Genomic DNA, 23705 nt, shown 5'->3' with positions numbered 1-23705 from the left:
AAAGAGAAAAGGTGTGAATCGACAACTTGTTCAGTAGCCGGTGCACAATATGATCTTAAAAACAATAATTCATCATGATATTGCAGTTAAGATTCACAATTTCACAGCATTTCAAAGTATAAGTGTTTGCTTTGATATGAAATGTGTACTTCACAATAGAAACATTTATGATGTAAAAAAAAGAAATTCCAAAATTAACTAGTAAGATGGACAACTAATTAAAACACCATAATTAAATGTAATATATTTAATAAAGATCTGATTACAACAGAATTTCCTATAATTAAAAAAAAAAGAATTGCTTCACTCACGTGCCGTGTTTGTGTGCGGGCCGCGAGTTTGACACCTCTGTGGTAGTGTCTATTGTACACATCGGATTGAACTGTGTTCACAAAAACAAAAGATGCAGTGCAAGCGATCTTTATTACAGGCAGATTTGATTTGAAAAAAAGCAACAGAACACAACTCTGAACACCCGGACAGATCACAACTGCTTACAGGCTATTTAATACGGTTATAACACACATTGACACTCTTCCATTGACCACCTGTGAACAGCGCAGACATGTTGCTTATGGCAGACTCAGCCTTACAAATAAACACTGGGACCCTTCTTTTTTAATTCTACACGAATCACGCATCAGATTAAGTTGTTGGCGTGCAACTCCTGACATAACAGAAGATAAAGATGAAGGAAATCACTTGGATGTGGTGAGAGGTAGGTCGTTGTCATTCAAAATAAATGCTAAATATTCTCATGAAGCAAAGCTGTAACCATCACAAAATCTGCAATGACATGAGCGGGAAAAGGGAGAAGTATTGTGGAAACCCTAACACTGTCGTGTTACGACTTCCACTGCTTCCAAATGTTAAACCTTTAATTTAGAGGAAACGTTTGATACAAACAGGCCACCAATAGCAATACTTAAAAACTGCCCTCATAAAGCTGAATAAACGGCGTGTCCTCTACTATTAATCGCTTGTTGTGTAGTTGCCATTTAACATGATGTACTTACACTCTGTGCTTTAAAGCACATTTAATTTTAAATAAAAGATTAACTTAAAATAAAAGATCTGGACCTTTTGGACTTTTAACAAAGCAATCACAGAAGCCTGTTGTATGACAGTAAGAGGAGTGGAGGGTCATTGTACAGCACAGGACCGACATGCGACAGAAGCTCAAGTTTGTTTACAGTAACGGAACCAGACTCGTATCTTATCACGACTTATCCGACCAGTCGAGCATCAGCTGACACGAAACACTGAGTTAACGTTCAATACTGCTAAACAAAAGCATTTTAAAGTCCTGAATAAAGCCTGTGCATCGACACCGTCGAGTGCAAAAGAGCTGCTGTAGGAGCTGAGATTTAACGGTCGTATGTGACCAGCTTTACTTCACCATGTATGGGTTTTCTACATCTGACTGTGCAGTCATGAGTGTGCACTATTTATTTGATTTTTTTTTTCTTTTCAAGAAAGACGGGCTGTTTACTAGAAGAATAAATAAAACAGGAAGTGGTGAGCAGTTTCTCAACATGCCATGTGAAGTCTGTTTAGTCTGAAAGGTAAAGTGCAGAGGATTTCTGCCACAGTCTGTTTACTACACATATTCATTCAGGACACGACACACACACACACCTCCTTCAATCTGTTTAGTAGTGCTTTTTCAGCAGAATGCTTTGCCGAGACAGACTGCAAGGTGCTTTTGTCTCCTTCTGGTCTGCTCAGTGAAAGAAGTGCATTAGGGTGAAGTCGCCCCTTTAAGTTAGCATTTTGTAAAAGTACACTCATCACTAGCTGTGTGCAAGGAGCAATTTGACCGCTGTGGTGCCAGGGAGGGACAGAAGATGTCTGCTCAGTTCAAGGTGTTAATGGTTTCCAGCAGCTCTGGTTTGAGTAGGGTGGGGCTCTTCCCCCCCGCAGCTGCGATATCTGCCTGCACAGCTGGGTCCCAGGCAAAGGTGAGTAGAGCTGCAGGGACCTGAGGAGAAAAGAGATGAGGTTGAAAAATGAATCGCTTTCAAACTGAAAAATCTTATTGGCCAATTGCAAAGGGTGCAATCTGACATCATCATACATAAATGGTAGACTATAAAGTAGGTAATATCTGATTGTGTCATGTGGTAATGTGTTTATTCCGTTCTATTCTCCTGATCTCCATTTCAGAGTGAATGTTGAACTGAAGCTTGCCGTAGAAAATCAGATTTGAATTCATTCGGCCCTAATTCACATGCAAATATGAACATTACCAGACAGGAGCAAATGTCTGGTCCTTTTTTAAATGTAAAATATAAAATAATGACAAATAAGCAAATCTTTGGTGTTTCTACTACATAAAAACTTTGTGGGTTATTTATTTTTCTTACCAACAACCGTATTGTTAAAAGATCAAATGTCATTTGTTCTTTACATTCTCTTGGCCTTATTATAGAATTCCTAGACGCTTACATTCACTGTTGGTTTCTGATAATTACCACACTTTAAAACAACCAACAAATCCAGATAAATTCAGTTAAATTTGTGAGTTTCGTACAATGTCTCTGCATTTAACCCACCAGGTTACGCTCGGCGAGAGCCGCTTCCTCTGCCTCTTGTAGTTTTTGGCCTCCTGGAGCGATGAGCTCAAAGGGCTGCCAGCCGTCTACCAGAGAATCCCGTACAAACTCAAACAACACAGACATCCGGTCCCAGGCATAGAAGGTACCTGGGATCACAGATTAATCGGCAACTCATTATTTGCATCAAGGATAGATTTTTGACTTGTTCACTTTGGAAGAAAAATTAAAACCTTGTAAGAGGTTTCCATCGGGCAGTCGGATCCTGAGCAGTGTGTAGTTGTACTTCCTTCTCTCCCTCTGCTCCTCTTTCTCCCTCATTGCTTTTGTGCGCAGCATGGCATTCTTCTCCACCAAATCACTCCTAAGAAACACACATAACACATGATGCTGGTCACCAAGTGCAGGTTCTAAATAGACCGCTAGACCACAGCAGTTAGATCTGTTGTGTCTCCTGAGTAGCTGCTGCTATATTTTACATAGGCTTTGCCTCTAGTGCCACGATTCTTCATTATTAACAAATAATTTTCACAATAAAAGCCTTGTTGAAAAGAAATGGGCTCATTTTACTGTAGACTTTCATTCAAACAGAGCTCTTTTCTGACCAGTGGAGTGGCTAGTCAATACATTCTTATACAGTGGCTACAGGAGGAAACCGGGAGACCTTTTGTGCACAGTTTATGCTCGTATCTCCCACAAGCAGGGTGACTGCTCTAATCTGTGTCTAAAAATGGAAAGCAACACTCAAGCAACCTGTGTGGCCCATGTCTCAGACTGAAACATCTATTGACAAGGAGCTTATACCTCTGCTGCTGCTCCTTCTTGAGCTCCTCTGATGTCAGGTTGTAGAACTCTGGTGGCAGCTCAAAGCGCTGGGCGTTGGGCGAGGGTCTGAAAGCTTGAGTCTGTCTGTCCAGCTGAGCTCTGACTGGCTCTCCTCTCTGAAGACGATCCCTCCTCTCCTTCATCAGCTCCAGGGCATCAGGGCTCTGCTCTGGCAACACCAGGAACTCCTCTTCCTCCTCTGATCTCAAAACAATGCAATGACTTAAAGTCAGTTACTCAGTCTTATACTATGTGAGACAGTTATTGCATAGTTATGACACAAAATGACTGTGATATGTCATGTGCAGACACACTTTCGAACTCCACCTGTTGCTGACAAGCAAAAATTCACCAAATATGTTAATTGTTTATAAGAAGTGTATGTACATGGACACAGTATAACCCAGTATATGTGCTGCTCCTTGTTTCCCTGTCTCAGAAATGTCCTGGCAAACGACACGATATTTAGGCAAATTTACAAATAGCTTCTTTACAGTGATTTGTTCGCCATGCCATATAAATGAAAATTCACCACATCTTGCTGATATTTAACAAAAAAACATCAAGACTAATTTACCTTGACCCTCTACAGGAAACGTGATGCTTATGAAGCCCAGGGCCTGCAGGAACTCTCTACTGCCCTCAACAGATCGCACTTTCTCCTTAAATGAAAGAAAAAGGAGGAATGTTATTAGTCCTGAGGAAACAAAGAGTTTAGGAAAGGAGATCAGTCACTTACACACCTGGAACACCTTGTTGCTGAGTTTAATCTTTCGGTATTTTTCCTCCTCGGGACACTTGCATATGTTTTCGACATACCTGTTAAAGAATACAGATGAAAAAAACAAGATTATATAAATTGCAATTCATTTTAAAGTGAATTTCCAACAGACAGCTCAAAACAAAGTTATGTGTATTATCTTACTTGCTTATGATGTCCACAGCAGCCTTCACTTTATCTTTGTCTTTGTTAAATGTGTAGATCATCATAACAGAGGCCTCAACTGCATCCTCCTCAAACCGCTGACGGTGAAATTACAGTTTATGTTTTTAAGTGTGCTAGCAAACAAAAGCTTCATGTCTCATACCACACAATCACATTGCAAACTGAATCTTAAGAGCTAAAATAAAATTAGAAAAAGAGAACATGTGACAGTATCTTCAAACATACCATTAGAATGGCCTCCTTAATGTGTACTTCTCTCTCACTCTTAGTTAAAGTGGCTCCAGTTAGCGGACAGGTGAAATACACACCAGACACTGAGAGACAGATCGGATCTTTCATTGGCACTTTGGATCCCTGGAAAAAAAAAACATTTTCAATTACAAATGCATCCAGATTACATGCTTTAACTCAGTAAGCCAAAGATCAGTATAATCATACCTCTGCTGTTGCCGCCTTTTCTTTTCCAGCCAATGCAGCCGACTCTGCCTCCAGTTCTCTTTTAACTATAGACAAAAAAAAGTCATGCTATGTCTTGTAAGTGACCAGAAAATCAACTGCATTTAACTGAATTCTCAAGTATTTCAGAACGCATGTCTTGCAGTCTAAATACACTTGACAGCTTAATCCACCATCGATGACACAATCAAATGCTGTGTGCTCATTAATTACTACAATTCAACAGCCACATTCTCTTCCTATAAAACCCATGGTTTTGGTAAATAATAAAAATGTTCATAGAAAGTGGCCTAAATGTTAGTGCAGAAATAACACCGTTTTTGCATTCCTCTTTTAAGTCTTGTTCCAATAACACAGGTTGTTTTGCAGTGAGCAAAGCTGATCTGATTAGATGGGTTAATTCCTTGGAAAATGTGTCAGTGAAGATGGCTTGACGACGTGAAGTCCAAACTGCAGTAGCAATTCTCTGGTGTTATGAAGCCTGCTATTTCTTCTACTAATTCCGGCAGAGAAATGTAATGCAGCATTCCACAGTTCAAAGTTTCTTATCCCAGTTCAGAGTCGGAAGAGTAATTTGAATCACTGATCAAAGGATTCAAATTATTCCAATCCAAGAATAATCTCTGCAATGAACTTCTTCTTTCTCTATGCCACTACCTGATCACTTACAGTCTCTAATTTTTACACAAAGGAAAAATAAGAAAAAAAAGACAAGAAATACAAAAGATTTAAGAATATAAAAAACTAACCTAAAAAATAAAAAAAAATTGTGTAATCAATAGTTGTATTAAATAAACTGTGTTGCCAGTATGTACATGATATGACAATTACGTTGTGGTGGGAGGGGGCAGGAGCACACTACTGTGATCTAAATAAAAAAGACTCCACAGCTCCCAAACCTCTCCAGTCTAATCTGTGTAATCACTCAATAACCTATGAAAACTATAACTGACTAAGAGTAAGAAAAGTAAGGCAAGAGGTAAAACAGAGTGAATCACTGTGATGTTGTAGCACAGTTTTCCTCTTACAAGGTTGTGCCTGTGTGTCTCACCCTGGTTCCTGATGTGGTCCTGAGAGGTGTGGACCTTCGGCCGGGGGTGCTGCTCAATCCTGGCTAGAGCTGCGGCTCCAGCCCTTTGGGCTCCTTCAGTGGGAGCATGGCGGGTTTGCTTGGCACTGGTGCTGCTTGGTGCCCCCTCACATTTCGTTCTGTGTTAAGAAGAGAAGAGCAAAGCAACATGAGAAAAGTCTCAAATAGACACACATATTCATCTGCTTAACCCAAGCCAATCACGTGGAGTGCACAATGCAGTAAGGCATGTATATGTGTTGACGTGAGTATTTTAGAAACTGATTGGATTTTCACTCATAGCCAATCTAGGATTTAAATAGAATAGTGTGAAATATCTAGTAAGTGGCAAATATGCCTTATTGACACCAGAGGTCAGAGAAGAATGGCCAGACTGGTTTAAAAAGACAGAAAGGCAACAGTAACTCAAAGTTCCATTTGTCATAATCAAGGTTTACAGACCATCTCTGAATGCACAACACGTTGAACTAATGTGTCTACGGCAGCGGAAAACCACACTGGGTACTTCTGACAAATGAGAACAGGAAGCTGAGGCTACTGTTCGTACAGCATCACCAAAATTGAGTAGAAGAAGGTGGAAAAAACTTAAGTCTAAAGAGTCTTAATATCAGCTGGAAGACTTTAATAGAAGGGTCAGAATTTGGTATACACAACATGAAAGCAACGATTCAGGTGATGTAAAGTCATAGGGCATATTTTGTCCTGTTCTTCCACAGACCACAGACCTCATTGACGCAGCTCATCATTATCCTACTACCTATGATGTGGATGATTTGGTCAACGTTGCACGTTACTTAATAACTTAATAATATTAAGTTCCTTAATCACTGGGTAAATAGGCTTGTTCAGGGATTAACGGTTGGCAGAGCTGAAATTAGACGCTGCTGAGAATCACATTATCTTGTCGTTACCTGGTGAATTTAGTTAATTATCTATCAAAACACGTCCTGGTTAGCTTTTTGGTGAACTACCTTCTATCATCATTGAAAACTAGAAGGTAAGAAAGCACCTTCTAAATCAAGTTATCAAACGTTAGCTAAGTGGCTGAAGTTAGCGCTGTAGCGTCTGAGACATGTTTGCCACATACCTGCTTTCCTCAGTTAGCTTCTTACCGGGTCCCGCGGATTTAAATTTAATGTCCTTTTTGATGTCATCGAAAAACTTCTTCATTTTCTTCAATTTTCAGTGATAATGTGGGCCGTGGAAACCGAGCTCCTGGCTAACGTTAGCTGGGAGGAGGACCAAAACAATTTTTTTCCTACAGATTGAACTCTGCTTCCGGCTCATTAATTGTTGTTGTTGCCCCCGTGTGGCTGAGTTGAGCACTGCGGCCACCACCACAGTGTATGTATCTTTTTAGAGGTATCTAACCTATCTAAATATCTTACTTAGATGAAAAACAACTACCTTTTTTAAACTATTGTGATACATGTGAAATAATTAGTACTGTAATTATTAATCCTACTATGGTAGGATGAAGCCTCTTGAATGAGAGGTGAAACATCTAAGTCTACTATAGATAGTGTAATAGCCTACTACTATAGCCTACTATCTATAGGTAGTTACTCAATCATGCACTGCCCTGCATGTTTTAGATGTTTTTCTGATAGAAAAAGGTGGGTCGTTACCAGGCGTCTGCAGTGCTTGCTGATGAGCATTTGAATCCGGACCAGGATCGAGAAACCCTGAAATAAAGTAAAGCACAGTTGCCTACAGCGAGCTCCTGAAGGTGACTATGACCTGATGAGTGATAACCTTCACAGGCATAAATCATTGTATACTGATGAATATTGTGGTGTTTTTGCTGAATTATTTGTCTTGTCACTTGCCCCTTTTCCAACATAAATGTGTGATTAAAGTTGCAAAGTCATCTACATTCATGCATGCAGCAGTCACAATTTACATGTTGGAATTTCTTTTGATCTACTTACTGCTATGTTTTATTTTAAAAATGTTATATTTATTAAAGTTTGGGGAAGAACATCTTGGGAATGTGTGGTTGCAGCCTCCTCCCCGCTGAATGTTGACCTAGATTGGTCCAATGTGTAATTTTTCTGAATTAAACATTCAACTTTAGCTTGTTTCACGTTTATTCACAGGTGTTTCTATTTTTGACTGCATTATCGAACAGCACTTCAAACACGCCGCCACCCTGTCATCCAGCAGTAACCATTCACTCATAAAAGTTGACAGTGTCTCTGAGACCCTTGACCTCTCCACTAAGACACACCCCTCTTCCACATAACCATCAATGTTTTGCCTCAGGTAGGCATGGATGTATTATGCAGGTAGGTGAAAGTGTTTGCTGTTTTCTGTCAGTAAAGAAGTCTAAAAACAATCGTTTTTTTTCTTGAACTTCCCCTCAGGGACAAAGCTTAATATTTAATTATCTGACATGTTATTGCTGTAATGATCAATATCAACCGATTAAAACTTTTTTTTGATCCTGATAACGTTTTTGGCCTTATCACCCAGCACAAGGACAATGTGTTTTATATAAGGTTATGAGACCACAAGGTTATAATACATATGTCATTATTGCATGTTTTAAAATTATATTTTGAAACATGTTACATGTAAAACATTAACACTGTAAAAGTAGGTCATACTCGCCAACTTAACCCCCAAAAACAAAATGTAATTTTTTTTATCCCTTTTTAGAAATGCAAGGGAAACAAACGTGTTTGTTTCTTTCCAAATGTACACACCTTTGCTGCTGTTAAATTTACGAGGAGAACTGAAACGCAGCACATGACGTCCTCAGCGCCGCCGCTAGGTCGCGCTGCCTCCTCCTTACACTAGTTTGTGCCACGTTGCGTCAAACATGACGTAGCTAGCAGGAGACGTAGTCGTCCGGGTGGGAGGCGCCGTAACCAGGACAAGTATTGTGAACACGCTACCTCTATGTGACATTTATGATTTTCCGTCCGCGCGGACCTTATGTGAGAGGTGAGAGCTCAACATTTAACTTTTTAATTTATTAATGTTGTGTTTATGCTAAGCTAACAGCCCCGTAGCTGCTAGTGTCTGAACTGCTGGAGGACAGCGGCTAACAACGTTGACTGACATACAAGTTAGCCACACACACACACACACACACACAAACACACAGCAGTTTAATCTAATCTGAGTGGTGCAGTTCAGTAACTGTTTATAACATAAAACGCGAGCGGAGAACTCGAATGGCAAGTCGTTTTAACGTTAAATGGTCTGACTGTATATTACAGATATCCGTAATCCAACTCTTCCTTGTTAAAATGAACATTTATATCCTCAAAGGCATTCTTCTCATCCACAACTGTCACTTTAGATAACTTCATTCTTCAATGGACAACGGCGAACGACTTTTCCCATTCATGTGTATGGTGTTAATTCGGAAACATCTAAAAACTGTAACTATTCAGTGGTTAGAATTCATCTCAAAATCTAGACACATGAATGGAAATTCATGTCATTTGTTTTGATGTTTTATTGTGGGTATATAAAATAATAATTTTGACAAAGAATAATTGAATTATGGATTTCAGTTTATCTATTAACATTTTAAATGTCTTTTAAATAATTTCTGCTAACTGAGGAAAATAACCTGAACTATATAACCATACCAAAGACTGGACACACTCTCTTAGAAATGTTACATTAGACATTTTTATTAAAAATTAAGCAATCATGTCAAAGTAATGTCCAGCATCTCATTCAGATGTTAATAGTAATCAGTATGTGGTATCTTTTTCTTCCGCAAAGCTGCTCATTGTGGGTGTTGGTTCACTTAAGCACTGGAACATTCCATTGTTTATTTTAATTGTCCCTGGATCTGTAGCTCCAGTTTTAGATGCAGATGCTGGGTGTTACTGGGTTGTCTAGTACAGATTGTCCTCACACTTTTTTGTTTTGTGGCCCTGAAACATCCTACAAAACTCGTCCAGATTTGTACTTTAACAAGGATTTACAAAATATAAATTTATATAGAATTACAAATGTAATCAAATGAAAAAAAAGTGAGACATCAAATTTACTTTGTTGTTTTCACCAGTGGGCGGTGCCCCACTGGAAATTGTTGAAATACGTGAGTCAAAATTTCAGCAGATCTCCACCCACTTAAAACATTGCTTAATCACTGATTAAACTTCATTTTACACGTTACAAGAGTAACAAAGGCTTTCAACATGCAAATGCTTTCAACATGACTGATCACCGGAGTTTCCCCTCTAAATGTAATCGTATTTCATTAGAAGTATGTTGGAATAATCCCTTCTCTCATTCCTTGTGTTCATCTGTGTTTCATTGTGGCAGAGTTAATCATAAGCATCACAGGTCATGGATCTCAGTGTCAGCAAACTCGCACAGAGGTTGACTGTAGCGGGCCAGTCTCACCTTCTGCAGTTCTGGGATGAGCTGAGCCCCGAGCAGCAAGCTGAACTGACCCTTGCCCTGCAAGGAATGGACTTTCAAGAGATCAATGGCTTCTTCAAGAGCGCCATGGAGACGTCCAGCAGCAGCAAACAGGAAAAGATGGACGCCCGCATGGAACCAGTGCCTCGAGAGGTGCTAGGGAGTGTGACGAGGGACAAGGAGAGTCTGAAAGACTGGGAGCAAACAGGTGAGCTTCTGTCAAAGTGTTTATGTCATAAAATGACTGACCAATCATTTATTTAGGCAGAAATATTGGCCAAAAAATGTACTATATATCAACCATTGGCTGCTTTCTAAACATCAGCATGCCACAGAAAAACTCATCGGTGAAACTTTAGTTAAAAGGAACCAAAGAAGAACTTTTAAAAAAAAAAAATTTGTCTATTGAACTATTACAGTGTCATAAAGTAGTAAAATTCTAGTTTTTAACAACTTTCACCAAGTATCCGCAGGCCATGATAACCTTTGTAGTATGTAGTCTAACAATTATGTCTTATTAGCCATGTTAAATATAGAATGATGGCCAACAGGTTAGAGAGGCTCAAACCGGGAATTCTTGAGAGGATTAAAACACATCACATGGTAACCCAGATGTTATGATGTTGAGATGGATCAGTGAGTGTTCTGATAACTTGTGTTACTGAGGGTACAGGGCAGGTCCATACAACAGGCTTTTTAGTCAAACCTTGTGTAAAAGCTTTGTACTGAGTAGCATCAGTCCCCAGTCTCATCACCGTGCATACATTTGATATATGAGTAAGTCAGCTTGAGTTGAGCAATCTTCTTGCAGTGGGGGTCTGAACATTTTCTGTCTGTTTGATTCTTTTTTTTCTCCTGAGGGATTATGACAGTGGAGTTGGGTAGCAGAGAACATCTGGTATTGATTTTTGACCCTCATCCATGAGTCATTATTCACTCCAGCACAGCGTGTGTTTGTGTGTGGGTGTGTTTGTACATTTTGGAGAGTAGACCAAGTCTAACAGGCCTGCCCAGTACATGAATATAAAGTTTGTCTTTTGACAACCATTAGAAGAAAGATGGTATTCAGTCACGTTTCGACAGTTTATGCAAGATAAACTGGACCATATACCATTATATCTCCAAGCGAAGTACCACAATAAAGATTCAGGTTATTATGTTTGTTTATGGCTAACAACATAGTCATAAATGTAACTTTAACATTTTTGGTTGAGTTTGTTGTTTATCCACAAAAGCAATAACTTTTTAATAATATGTACTATGATCATCGCAGATATTGTGCCAGTTAACTTGGATCATATTCAATATATTTTACTGTCCTATATTCTTATGACATATCTCATTCTAATTGTTCTGCTCCTTCAGGTCTTCACCAAATCTCTCAGAGCAAAGTGGCAGTTTTGCTGCTGGCTGGAGGCCAAGGAACCAGACTAGGAGTCTCTTACCCTAAAGGCATGTATGATGTGGGGCTTCCGTCACACAAAACCCTCTTTCAGATCCAGGCTGAACGCATTCTGAAGCTACAACAGCTGGCTGAGCAGAAGCACAACGTCAAGTGCTGTATTCCCTGGTAAGACATCATTTTATGGACTTAGAGGTTAGTTAGAAAGAGTTGACTGTTTATTAATCTGCCCGTCAGCTGAATCTCCTGCTTTATGTAAGAAAACTGACAACCCTAAGCTAACAAACACTGACTTGTATTCCTAATGAGGACCTAAATAATAATTTTTTTGTTGCGTGTTGAGTAACTGGGTCAAATCACTGTGAACCACAAAAGAAGGTCAATCAAGGGAGTTGTGTTACTTGAAACGGATTAGGTCCCTGTGGAGCTGGCGCACATTAAAAGATAAAGATATGAGGAAGTAGAGTTTGGGGAATTACACTTTACATCAGGAATGACAGGTATCCAGGAATGATTCTGTAAGGAAGTTGTTAGTTTTTTTATTGTCTGTCATATACATGAACATTCTGCCTTCCTGGTTTGAGGTCAGTTCAGTTGTCAGGAACATGTTTTATCTGCTGAGGGTTTCCTGAACATGATGTATACCTGCCTACCCCCACCTTACAGTTTTACATATAAATGATTTAAACGTTTAGCTTGTAAACATTTAGGAGGTTTAATTGGCAGAAATTGATTATATTGCCCATGTTACCCAAGTATGCTTGTGCAAGTGTACAGTATTATCACTTTAAAATAAAATGTGTTTGCTTTTTGCTTTAAAATACGGCTTTTATATGTACTTTAGGGAAGGGCCTTGCTTAACAGGGTCATGCCATTTTGTACAGCCATGTTTTTACAGCAGCCTGGATGGACAGCGTTTTGCATTTTGTAGCAGAAGCTGGATGTGTGTGCATTGTGTGACAGCACTGCTCTGCTGTGTCTAGTGAAGCTCTGTAACTCGCACTGGCTGCACATTTCCAGCTAACCTGCAGTGGAACTTCTTTTATCTTATGTTATGTTATGTTTAACAAAGAGTTTACCATTTAAAATCATAAAACATACTTTAAAATACTCAATACGTCTCTGTACTTGACTAAATACCAAGACTCCTCAGTTTGAGGCCGTGCATCTGTTGGTGTTAGTGTTACTGTACGACGAATGACGGAACAAAAAATGCCAGAGCTCTTATACTTTGACACAGGAACAAGGCATGCACAGCAGGAATGGTCTCATTAGTTTTTAGTATTAGTACTGTGTGTGCTCAAAAGTAAATGGAGATATGCTGCACTGCAGACACACTGCACACACATCCAGTGTGAAATATGCCTGAGAGTGGAGATACTGGTGAATAGTGTTTACTTCCTTTTTAGAATGCGAAGTCCACCATAGTTCCCTGATACCTCTGGGAAAGGGTGGGGTGAGCATAGGAGTCCTGCATTTGTAGATGTCACTAATTCTTACACACTAGACCTTTCAAAATGTAAAATAAGTCAAACAATGCATGAATCACTTCTTGGTTCCTTCTCTTTTGCCTTCAGGTACATTATGACCAGTGGGAGAACGATGGAGTCGACAAAGGACTTCTTCTCACGGCATAAATACTTTGGCTTAGACAAGAACAACATCGTCTTCTTTCAACAGGGCATGCTTCCAGCCATGGACTACAATGGCAAGGTCATCCTGGAGAACAAAGGAAAGCCCTCCATGGCTCCTGGTAAGCGTACCCAGAGTTTGTGACTTTTGCTCTATTTGAAGTGCAGTTTAATATTTTAGTGTCCTAGTGCTGTTCTTGTGTTGCAAAAAAACTATTATTGTAGTGTTTTAAAACGTTATGTGCTTGTGTGTCAGATGGGAATGGTGGTCTTTACAGAGCTCTGGGGAACCAGGGCATCATTGACGAAATGGAGCAGAGGGGGATCCAGTTCATCCATGTGTACTGTGTGGATAATATCCTGGTCAAAGTGGCTGACCCCGCCTTTGTTGGTTTCTGTGTGCAGAAGGGAGCGGACTGTGGAGCTAAGGTTTGTCGCATGCATTCTTATGCTTTTCATGGCTGTAGCTTTTTATAGCTATATTTGCAGCCTGTTAAAGAATTTTAAACGTCTTAGGGGGAGTGAGTGCTTATTATGTATGAAACTGAGGTTTAGATCCATTTTTCAAAGACCATAAAACTGTTGTCAATGGAATAGTATTGTTAAAATATGTTAAATAGCTCTATATTCCGACAGCTATCACTTATTTGTAGTGTTTGTACGTGGGTCTCTCAATTTCAGGGGGTCTGTATGTAAATCAATGTGTAGCCCTAATTTGTATTTCCTTGGTCCTTAAGGTTTTCCGTGTGGTACTATAAAATACTTTCTCACATTAGATGCTAGAAGAGAAGATTAACCTGTGTTAACCTTTTCAAGAACAAGATTACATTACATTACATTACATGTCATTTAGCAGACGCTTTTATCCAAAGCGACTTACAATTGAATTGAGTACAATCAGCCAGGGGTGGAATCGAACTTGCGACTATGATGTCTTTCGCACACAGGGTACCGGTCTTAACCGGTACCCTTAACCACTGAGCCACTCCACCCCCAAAGGTTAGCAAAGGTTGACACAACAATAAACTTATATTAATGTCATAAATGGGCTTAATACAATGATCCTTTGTTTTTGTGCCGGCTGATAAGTTCAGCCTTACTTTTCTTTTTATCAGACTAAACAATCATTATAATTATGTAAGGGTGAATGGAAAACATTATTTCTCTATAGGCAGTTATTCCCAGAGACTGATCAATTTCTGTCATCTTTGTCATCGATGGTAGCTCTGTGGTACAGTCGTCTTTCCTGCATGCCAATGTGTCCTTGGGCAAGACACTTAACCCCACATTGCTCCTGACGGCATGTGAATGGGTATGAAAGATGAGTGATGAGTGATAGAAAGTGGACTGCACTTAGTATGAAAGTGTGAGTGAATGGGGGAAAGGCAAAACGGTAGCTTTGAGTGGTCATCAAGACTAAAGTGCTATGAATACAAACCATTTACTATACATTACATTTGCCCTTACAAGTTATATGTTGAATATTCAAATGGTGAACTAAGTGCACAGTATTTAACAAACTAGTTTAACTGATTTAACATGTGGTTGGGGGTAATCCAGTTAGTCTAGTCTTCTGAATTCCAGGAGCATAACTGAGATGAGTGTAGATTCCTAACCATTGAATGTCTTTCAGTGTTGCATTGAAAGTTGTGCTCAGCTTGCGATTACGACAAATTAACTGTTGAGGTTCGTGCAGAGCTGCACCTTCTACATTTCACCATAGGGGGGAGATACAGGCCTCTTTGTCTCCCCCTTGTAATCTGGCCTGCAATAAGTCCATGACAACTTTCTAGGAAAGATGAGGGTTGAACCCACAGTTTTCAACGGGCTGTTTTTAATAAGGCAAACCTAACAATCTCTCCTTGGACAGAGTGTTCTTTGATTTTGTGGAAGGGGAATGTGTTTTTCAGGTTGCAGTGGTTGCAATGTAAACCTTTCAAATTCCAGATAAACTGTCCTCATGATCATTTGATTTCACAATCTTCTCATTTTTTGTTTAGCTAATAACATGTTTCTGTAAAGCCACAGTAAATTTCTAGAGATTTGTCTTCTGGTCTTGACTGATGTGAAGCTTTAAAGTTGGTAGGCCAAATACATCTGATGTTAAGAACAGAACAGTTTTCACCTGTGACAAATTTAAAGCTGAGCACAATAAAGGAAAAGGGAGTCATTATAGTTTTGAGAAGTTATCCATGATTCTGTTTTACAGTGTATACATTATAAAGCAAGTAAGCTATATTACATGAAAGCACTGCATGTCTTACTGTTGTTCCTTTTGCCTTGTTAAAGCCTAAAGGACAACTTTTATTGAAAGTGTATAGGCCTGTGAGCGATTTTAGCTTAACAAGACCATCAACTATTTAAAAAACTTGAGGAATTTTCTGACTGTGTTTTAGTTGCAATATTCTTCTTGATCAGAAATGCAGTAGTGGTGTCTGCTGTTTGATTTGAAAAGCATGTGTATCTGGTTGAGAGAAAAGTGCCTTACGTTGTCCTGTTAAACCATCTCCAGGTTTAATAGTGACGAGGAAGGAAAACATTGACAGTATTGCAGAGTAGTTGCACTTGTTAAGGCTAGAAGTTATTTGTTGGTCGGCTTGTGGAACAATGAGTTGCCTAGTGCTGTTGAGTCTCTTTGTTAGTTAATAGCAGATGTGCAACCATCTTTGTTGATGTTCATGAATAGATTGATGGTTCATAGGCATAAAGGCTTGGTCCAAATTCCTTTAATTGTTCAAGGTGGATAGGATGTATTACCAATCATTACCATCAGTTTTATCTGCAAATCGTCATCTTAGTGATTCTAAGATTCATCTGCATCTTGAAAATCAAATGCTAGCCCGATCACATCTCAGTTTGCTAATACAGTATGATTTGTGTATTTTGTAGGTCCCCAGACTGGCTGTGTTTAGGCACAACATTTCTAAGCAGTCCCACAGTGACATTATTTTTTTTACGCACAGAGTTCATTTACCATAGTTTCCAGCTAAAACAGAATAGATTGAAATATTTAACTGAAGATCATCCAGACCCTACTCCTGTTTGACATTACCAGTTGTGCGGTGGAGCAGAGATGGAAGGATCAGAGTGCAGTCCCACCCTCCCATCATAAATCACCAAACTCCACCGTAATTCATGTGGCTTCACCACCCCCTCCTGCCCCTCTCCCCAAACCCCTTCATCAATACTCCACTCTGTCATTATGTACCAACAGATGGGGGAGGGACTTTTTTCACTCAGTTCAGGCTTTAAAAGAGTAGTTCACATTTCTTGAAGTGTAGTTGTATGAAGCATTGACACATACTGACATCACCCTGTGCACCACCAGCAAACTGCCATCGCAGGGAAGCAGTCTGACACAAATGGCTGCCAATGGTGTGACACAAGCAAAAACAGATTTTAGCCACAGGATAAAATGGAATGTACACCATCTTAAGTCTACGGTATCTTAAGAACATTTTATTCACTTCCGGCACCAATGTCCATAGAGGAAAACACTGTTTTTCTATCACGGCACACAGGAGATGTTGATCCACTTCTGTGACCATCAGTAAGCCCAAATTAGCAAAATATTATGTGATCCTGGTTTCCTCATTGGCACTCATGAGTGTCATCCCCACATTATCAAATTTCCAATTTGACTGAATACTTCACTTCTTGTGGCATCAATTTTCCAGGTGGTGGAGAAAACCAATCCTACAGAGGCAGTGGGTGTTGTCTGCAAAGTGGATGGGCTTTACCAGGTGGTGGAGTACAGTGAAATCACACTAGCGACGGCTGAGAAGCGCAGTGCTGATGGTCGACTGATGTTCAACGCAGGAAACGTGGCCAATCACTTCTTCAGCTTTTCCTTCCTCAAAGACATAGTAGAGTATGTACAAGCATACAAGTGTATACAAGCTTACTGAAAACTTTACTGTTGCCCTGGTTACCCTTGCTTTAAGAATAGTGTTATTATACAGTAAATGTGAAAAAACAACAACTCTTTTTTTGTGTGTTTTTCAGGAAGTACGAGCCACAGCTGCAGCACCATGTGGCCCAGAAGAAGATCCCATTTGTGAATGCGCAGGGTGATTTAATCAAACCAGACAAACCAAATGGAATTAAAATGGAAAAATTTGTCTTTGACATCTTCCAGTTTTCCAAGTGAGTTACACTACATTTTCTTCCACAGAGGGCACAGTGTGTGTGTGAGTGTGAGAGAGAGTGCGAGTGACGGCCAATCCCTGCCTACCTCAGACGTAAATACCTTAAATTTATTAGAATTTAGTGAGTGACTTATGCTCCGGTTGAGAAGTGGCTGAATTACATATGGTCTTCTGGGAATACTTTGAGGTTGGGGGTTTGACTCGTCCTTGATCTGTTCTTCCCTGCATGAACCAGCCTCTTTTTCCAGTCCTGATCTGTATCCACCAGCCTCAGTCATGCCATTGCTCCGAGGCGTGGTCCAGCAGAGAGGACCTGCCAAGCTCTCTGCATGAAGATGGAGGTTTATGAGCTGTTCACTCATTCCACCTCCACTAGTGTTAAATGACATCAGCTCTTGGTCATGCCAGTACTAATAGAACTTTACATTTAATGAAAGGATTCCTGTAATAATTGAATGATGGAAAAACACTGCAGACATCCCCAGCTTCCTCTGAGGTTTACTTAATATATTTTAAAGCAGAAAGGATGTATGAATAGTTTCGGGTGTTGCTCAGGAGATGGATGTATGGCATCTCTGGGGACTCTGTGAGGCACAACAAACCAGAAAGGTAAAATAACTACTTTTTTCATAATGAGAAAGAATTTATGTAAAGTTGAAAGTGGCATGATTGCTGCCAGACATGCTAGTCTGAGTATTTCAGAAATGTCCAAGAATCTCCAGGGTTTACAGAGAATGTGAAAGTGGCAACACCTAGTGATTTACCACGAGAATCTGAACTCCAAGCCTTGAGGTTCGTGATTTAACTGGTGCCATGTTAAGGATTAGCAACTGGAAGAATTCAGGCACCTATTGGACAGTACCAGCTGTCAATCACACTGGTGTGCACAAATATATGCCATGCTTATCACATAGTTACCTGAAAATGGGAACATCATTTCCAAAATTAATATCATTTTCTAATGAAGAAGACCGGATATGAGTAATTGAGTCCGTTAACTCCTCAGGAAATTGTTTCCTGACATATTAAGTAAGTAGAGACACATTTTCCCATAGACACACCCTGGTGGCTATTCAATATGTTCTTACTTCAAGTTGTAAGAAGTTGTGGCAAACTTCAAGGCTACGTTCACTTTTTACAGTACAGTCTATGTCGGAATAAGAGAAAATATCCAGTGAGTGGCAGTTTGCAACAATGCCTTGTTGATGCAAGAGGAGAATGGCCGACTAGTGTGTGATGATAGAAAGGCAACAGTAACTAAAATAACCGCGAGTTACAACCAGGGTATCCACAAGACCACCTCTGAATGTACAACACGTCAGATTGTTTACAGCAGCATCAGGTGTTACCCCTGCCACTTTATTAGGTGTCCTGTGTACCAAAAAATGTGGCAGGGGAGCATATATTCAGGCCTAGGGCCAATTTACAGTTTCCAATTAACCTCATTAGTCTCATATTCTTTGCTAATGCTTTTTATCTTGTGTTCTGATGTTGATGTGCTGTGTGTGTTCTACAGGACCTTTGTTGTTTTTGAAGTTTTGAGGGAGGATGAGTTCTCCCCACTGAAGAATGCTGACAGTCAGGATGGAAAGGACACACCCACCACAGCCAAACATGCCCTCCTGTCGCTCCATCACCGCTGGGTGCTCAACGCTGGAGGCCACTTCATCGACGAGAATGGCACACGTGTCCCTGCCATACCCAGGTGACCACAGCCTTTGGGCTATAACACAACATCATGCACGTTGCACGTGATCATCCCCACCTTTCAAGGACTCGGCACACTTTGTGTACAAGCTACATGTATTGTTTTTGTTTTTGTTTTTGTTTGTGTTTATAGTAGAGACATCATATTCTTTTAGCCTTACACTCTCACTTCCCCTTCTCTCATGCTTGGTCCTGCTCCTGTGTGTCCCATGCATTGTTTCCAGAGACGGAGCAGCAGCCAGTGTCACAGATGATGGCAACAGAAAGTAATTATCCCCTGCATACTGAGGGCATGGTGATGGGGTTTTGACTTTATTTTCCTCTCTCTTAAACGTGTTAACACAAATTCTGATCCTTGATATCTTCTTCCCTTCATTACTACTGAATCAAGTAAACCCCAGTGGTACAGACGGTGGTAATGAAGAAGGATCAGTTAAGACGACTGAAAACGCAGCTATCTTGGCATCTTGGTCACATGATGTGCAGTCATAATTACTTGCAAGACAAATTAGTTTCCCCTTCAGATGGTTGCTACTAATTCTCATAATGTACTGCATGCTGGGTAAGAGGCTCCAGTCACACTTGATGGCAACAGCAACAACTCTAGAGAGGTTAGATGACCTTTGCTTGCTGATTTGAATTGAAGTCCACCTGCTTGTTTTAGCTAAATTAGCATGTGCTTCAGAAACATTCATGAAACCCATGAATGTTTTTCAGGCTCCTAAGAAGCGTGCTTTTTCCTCAGTCATTCATCTTTAACTTCACCCTTATGGGGCAGCTGTATGTGCAGCTACTGCACTGAGCACCTGATGTGTGATTAGTGATTGTTGTCTGTACTGATTATCTAGAAACAAACAACCCGAGTGATGGTAATGTGGTGCCAAGTTCCTCTAGTTCATTTAAAAGCACTAGGTGGAGAAACACGCAGCCCACATTACCTGTCACTCGTCTGTTTTCTTCTAGAGGAAGTCTGTTACGGGTCAAAGGACTAATCACTGGTTGTGTTTGGGAATGAAACTCAGATTCTCTGCCTCTTTATCTCTAATCACAAGCCACAGAAGAAGAACAGCTGTGTCAAGGATTCACAGCTGCTTCTCTCCGTTACAATTCCTCTCCGTTTGTCAGGAGACCGATCACTCATTCGGTTTCTTTTTATCTCCTCATCCTCCTCCTCCCCAAATTTGTCCTTTCCAACACAGCTTGAAGGACGGAACTGACCTGCCAATCAAATGTGAGATCTCCCCTCTGGTGTCCTATGGGGGAGAGGTAAGTGGACCGAGCCTGATGAATGAAATAAAAAAGCCAGATGTTTTTCTAAACCTGAAATAATCAGTCTGCATGCCTCCTAAAATGACCTGATGCTGTCTGTACTTCTTAAAGGGCCTTGAAGAGCTGGTGAAAGGACGAGAGTTTCGTCCAACACTGATGATCGACGAGCTCGGAGTGCACGAGTTGGTGAAGAACGGAGTTTAGACAAATTTGAAAGTGGGCAAGAGAGAGAGAAAATCCAAAGACCAACCTTCCTTTGTGTCTTTTTTACGTTTGCAGGAGAACCTGTAATATCATCTCTGTGAAATAATAAATGTCGATATCAAGTGACATGAAAACATGTCATCCGTAAAGGAATGACTTGAGTAAAATGAAGTGTATTGTTTACAGCATTGAGTTTTCTGTATGTGTCAATGTTATTCTCTGTCCTACTTGTTTTGCGGAACACTTGAACACAGCATGAAATGAAGGAAAAAAATCCCGTCAGCCAGACGGGATGACGCAGTCGTCAGGGGCATCTATTTGTTTTGCTTATAAGACTTATTTTTTTATGTTTACTTAAGGTGTAAATTACCATCTACTCATTTAATCTGATAATTTTTATACAGTACTAGACTAACATGAAATTACAGTACAGCAATTTTTTACTACCATGTAATCACGGTACATGGTTATGGGCTGGGGTATTTATAATATTTGCTTCTTCACTTGTGATCACAAAAGATGAAATAGTCGGCTTTAAGAATATAGGGATGCTTTCTATCCTTTTTATTAAAAACATTTCCCACAACATACATACAAGTTTCTGTGTCTGTTTCTTCTCTGTGTTTTTTGCGTTTTAGCTCCCTGTACAGTATCTTGAATCAGAGTTTCCAGCATATGGTTTATGTTCCAGCTGGTCCTGAACATGCAACACTGTCACAATGATTCAGGATACAGTATTTGTGGCTCCATTGTGACTAAATTTCTTTCTTTTGTCTCCAGCTCCATGACTGCAGTGATGTAACTTTTGCACGAAAGAACTTGTTTAATATGTTTGTATCTTCTTTCTGACGATGGTAGCTAAACAGCAACATGGATACACATGACAGCTGTGTGGCAAGTATTAATGTTCATCTTGTTGTGGTCCTTTTTAAAATTTACCTCTCAACTGTTGCTGCCATTATCTCACTCAAGTAGGGAAGAGAGAGGAGCTTTCTCCTTCTAAATCTTGAGGAAGGTTTTCTAAGAAGAGTGGAAGCTGTCAGAGCAGCAAAAGAGGGACTGACTTCATGTTAAAGTATGTATTTGAATATGTCATTACAGGCCCTGTTGGTGTAATGGTCAGGTGTCCCAGTACTTTTGTCTGTGTTGTGTATTTAACTTTTTTTTTTAACTGAAAAAAACTTAACCAAATTGTCATCTGCAGCTTATCAGCCCTTTAAAGCAACACGTGACACTTTTTTTAATTTTTACGTAGTGTCAGAAAATTATGATGGATCACTGACTGGTAAAAGAAAGAATGGAACCTCATTCATTTTCATACCCCAACCCTTTTTTTTGGCAATTGTGTTGATTGTGTGTCACCCAAACAGCCAGAATCAGGTCCACCACGTTCAGGAGTAACTTCATCATGGTACAGTATTTTTGCTACAGTGACGTACATAGTATTGCTTTAATATTCCACTGTGCATCAGTATGTACTGACATGTACTGACAGTAAATCCATCCATACTGAGTGAGTTTATACAGAGTAGTATATTTTACTGTATATATGATGCAGATTGTAGGCCACACAACTGGTGTAGAGGTTAACACTAACAGAAACCAGGGTTTGGAGCAAGGATCTTTCTGCATGGAGTTTGTATGTTCTCCCTGTGTGTGTGTGTGTGTGTGTGTGTGCCTCAGCAAATGTGTTGTTTACACATACAAATATTTATACATTAAAAAACAAAAAAAAAAACAAAGTATTTAGTGGGACCTACCCTTACATGACCTTGACTTATTTAAAACAAGTGGAATGTTTTTGGTGTATATGTGTATATATATGTATATATACACACACACACATCAAATCAGTATACAGACAGGTTCTATAAATCTGTTACAGGGTGACAGACATCTCAGTAAAGCAACACAAACACTACCTTGAATTATAGTTGCTTCAGCCTCTCTCTGTCAAAAGAAAGACTCTTTTCAGGAGCAAGAAAGCTTTCTGATTGAGCGTTGGATTCAACCTTAATTGAAACCTTATGTGTGGCATAAGGAATTCTGGGACTTTGGCATGCTCCCAAAAATCCACAGAATGTGAATTTTTTCCCCTGCCCCTCTCTCTCTCTCTCTCTCTCTCTCACACACACACACACACACTCACTCTCTCTCTCTCTTTTCCTCTGTACAGGAGTGTCTTACATCAGCCCAGTGAGTCCTGGTTTGAGGGGGATTGACGGTCAGAGAAGGGAGCGAGAGGGACTTGGGTTTGTAACATCCAGCCGTCTGACTCTCACTGGGATAATCTGAAACCATCTGTGAACAAATGGTCTGAAAGGGGAGAAAAGAAAACATTACGTAAGTAAAAGATATTTTTTATTTCTATTTCCAACTTGTTTCTGTCTTAGTTTCAACCGTAAAGTCTACACTCCAAACAGTGATCCGCTTACTTCAAACCCATCCGTGTGCTCAAAGCTTTTTCTCGTAGATTTCCACTGTGACTTTTTTTTGTAATTGCATGTTTGAACTTCATGGACCTTGTGTTTGTGTGAAGCGTCTGTTTGTTGCAGAGCAGATGTGGAGAATGGACAGCAGAGCAGAGCAGAGCAGAACAGTGCCACATTCAAACTCTCCTCTCTGCTGCTGCTGCTGCTTATCCAGCTGTTTCTATTATCCTTGTTGTTTTTACTAAGCTCTCTTTGGTTTAAAATATCATGAAACCCTTTCTTTAACTCCCCTGTGACTCCATTATTGATCAGGAATGAAGAGCAGAATATAAATGATGGGTGCTTCCTTTTTTAAAAGTCAGTACAAAGAGAAAGGAGATTTCTCCAATGTTTTTAACTATTATTCTCTTTGACAATTGCATAGAAATCAGTGTTATTGGTTGTGTGGGAGTTTGACTGTTTACTGTACAGTCGAAATAACTAATTGCCCTTTTTTATGAGAGAGAGATAATAATAACAAATAAATAATAATATTATTTTCCTGCTGCAAACTCACACATATTTGTTGGCTTTGTTGTGGCAGGAAAGTTAGAAGAATGTTTTGGAAAAACGACTGACTCATCTACATTTGCTTAGATTCAAGTTCAC

The 23705-nt window shown here is 39.8% G+C and overlaps 3 protein-coding genes across 5 annotated transcripts in view; 2 read left to right on the top strand and 1 right to left on the bottom strand.

Moving 5' to 3' along the window:
- Nucleotides 1–404: 404 nt before the first annotated feature.
- On the bottom strand, nt 405–7143 carry ubxn6 (UBX domain protein 6). Its single transcript, XM_044044768.1, has 11 exons — nt 6960–7143; nt 5834–5991; nt 4765–4829; nt 4552–4680; nt 4306–4403; nt 4124–4199; nt 3958–4042; nt 3360–3579; nt 2789–2919; nt 2556–2704; nt 405–1981 (listed from the first exon to the last, which is right to left on the bottom strand). The coding sequence occupies exons 1-11, from the start codon at nt 7040–7042 to the stop codon at nt 1856–1858; spliced, it is 1320 nt and encodes a 439-aa protein (XP_043900703.1). The 5' UTR covers nt 7043–7143; the 3' UTR covers nt 405–1855.
- A 1570-nt stretch (nt 7144–8713) lies between these two features.
- uap1 (UDP-N-acetylglucosamine pyrophosphorylase 1) lies at nt 8714–21215 on the top strand. 2 transcript variants are annotated; one of them, XM_044044613.1, is made up of 11 exons: nt 8714–8821; nt 10166–10472; nt 11630–11834; nt 13244–13419; nt 13554–13726; nt 16975–17168; nt 17303–17443; nt 18962–19150; nt 19377–19418; nt 20352–20418; nt 20533–21215. In XM_044044613.1, exons 2-11 carry the CDS (start codon nt 10190–10192, stop codon nt 20623–20625), a joined length of 1563 nt encoding a protein of 520 aa, XP_043900548.1. In that variant the 5' UTR covers nt 8714–8821; nt 10166–10189; the 3' UTR covers nt 20626–21215. The 2 variants fall into 2 exon arrangements, with proteins under 2 accessions (XP_043900548.1, XP_043900549.1); XM_044044614.1 differs by lacking the exon at nt 19377–19418.
- Nucleotides 21216–22775: 1560 nt separating this feature from the next.
- ddr2a (discoidin domain receptor tyrosine kinase 2a) overlaps nt 22776–23705 on the top strand; it is a 42494-nt gene continuing 41564 nt past the window's right edge. For both annotated transcript variants that reach the window (XM_044044847.1, XM_044044846.1), the window contains exon 1: nt 22776–22968. The gene's annotated coding sequence lies outside the window, so the exon portion shown is untranslated. The remainder of the gene's footprint in view (nt 22969–23705) is intronic.

This window comes from Solea senegalensis, linkage group LG14 (genome assembly GCF_019176455.1).
Source record: "Solea senegalensis isolate Sse05_10M linkage group LG14, IFAPA_SoseM_1, whole genome shotgun sequence".
NCBI classification, from domain to species: Eukaryota; Metazoa; Chordata; class Actinopteri; order Pleuronectiformes; family Soleidae; genus Solea; species Solea senegalensis.
The sequence above is the reverse complement of the archived record's forward strand: the minus strand, read 5'-3'. Positions and strand labels throughout refer to the sequence as shown.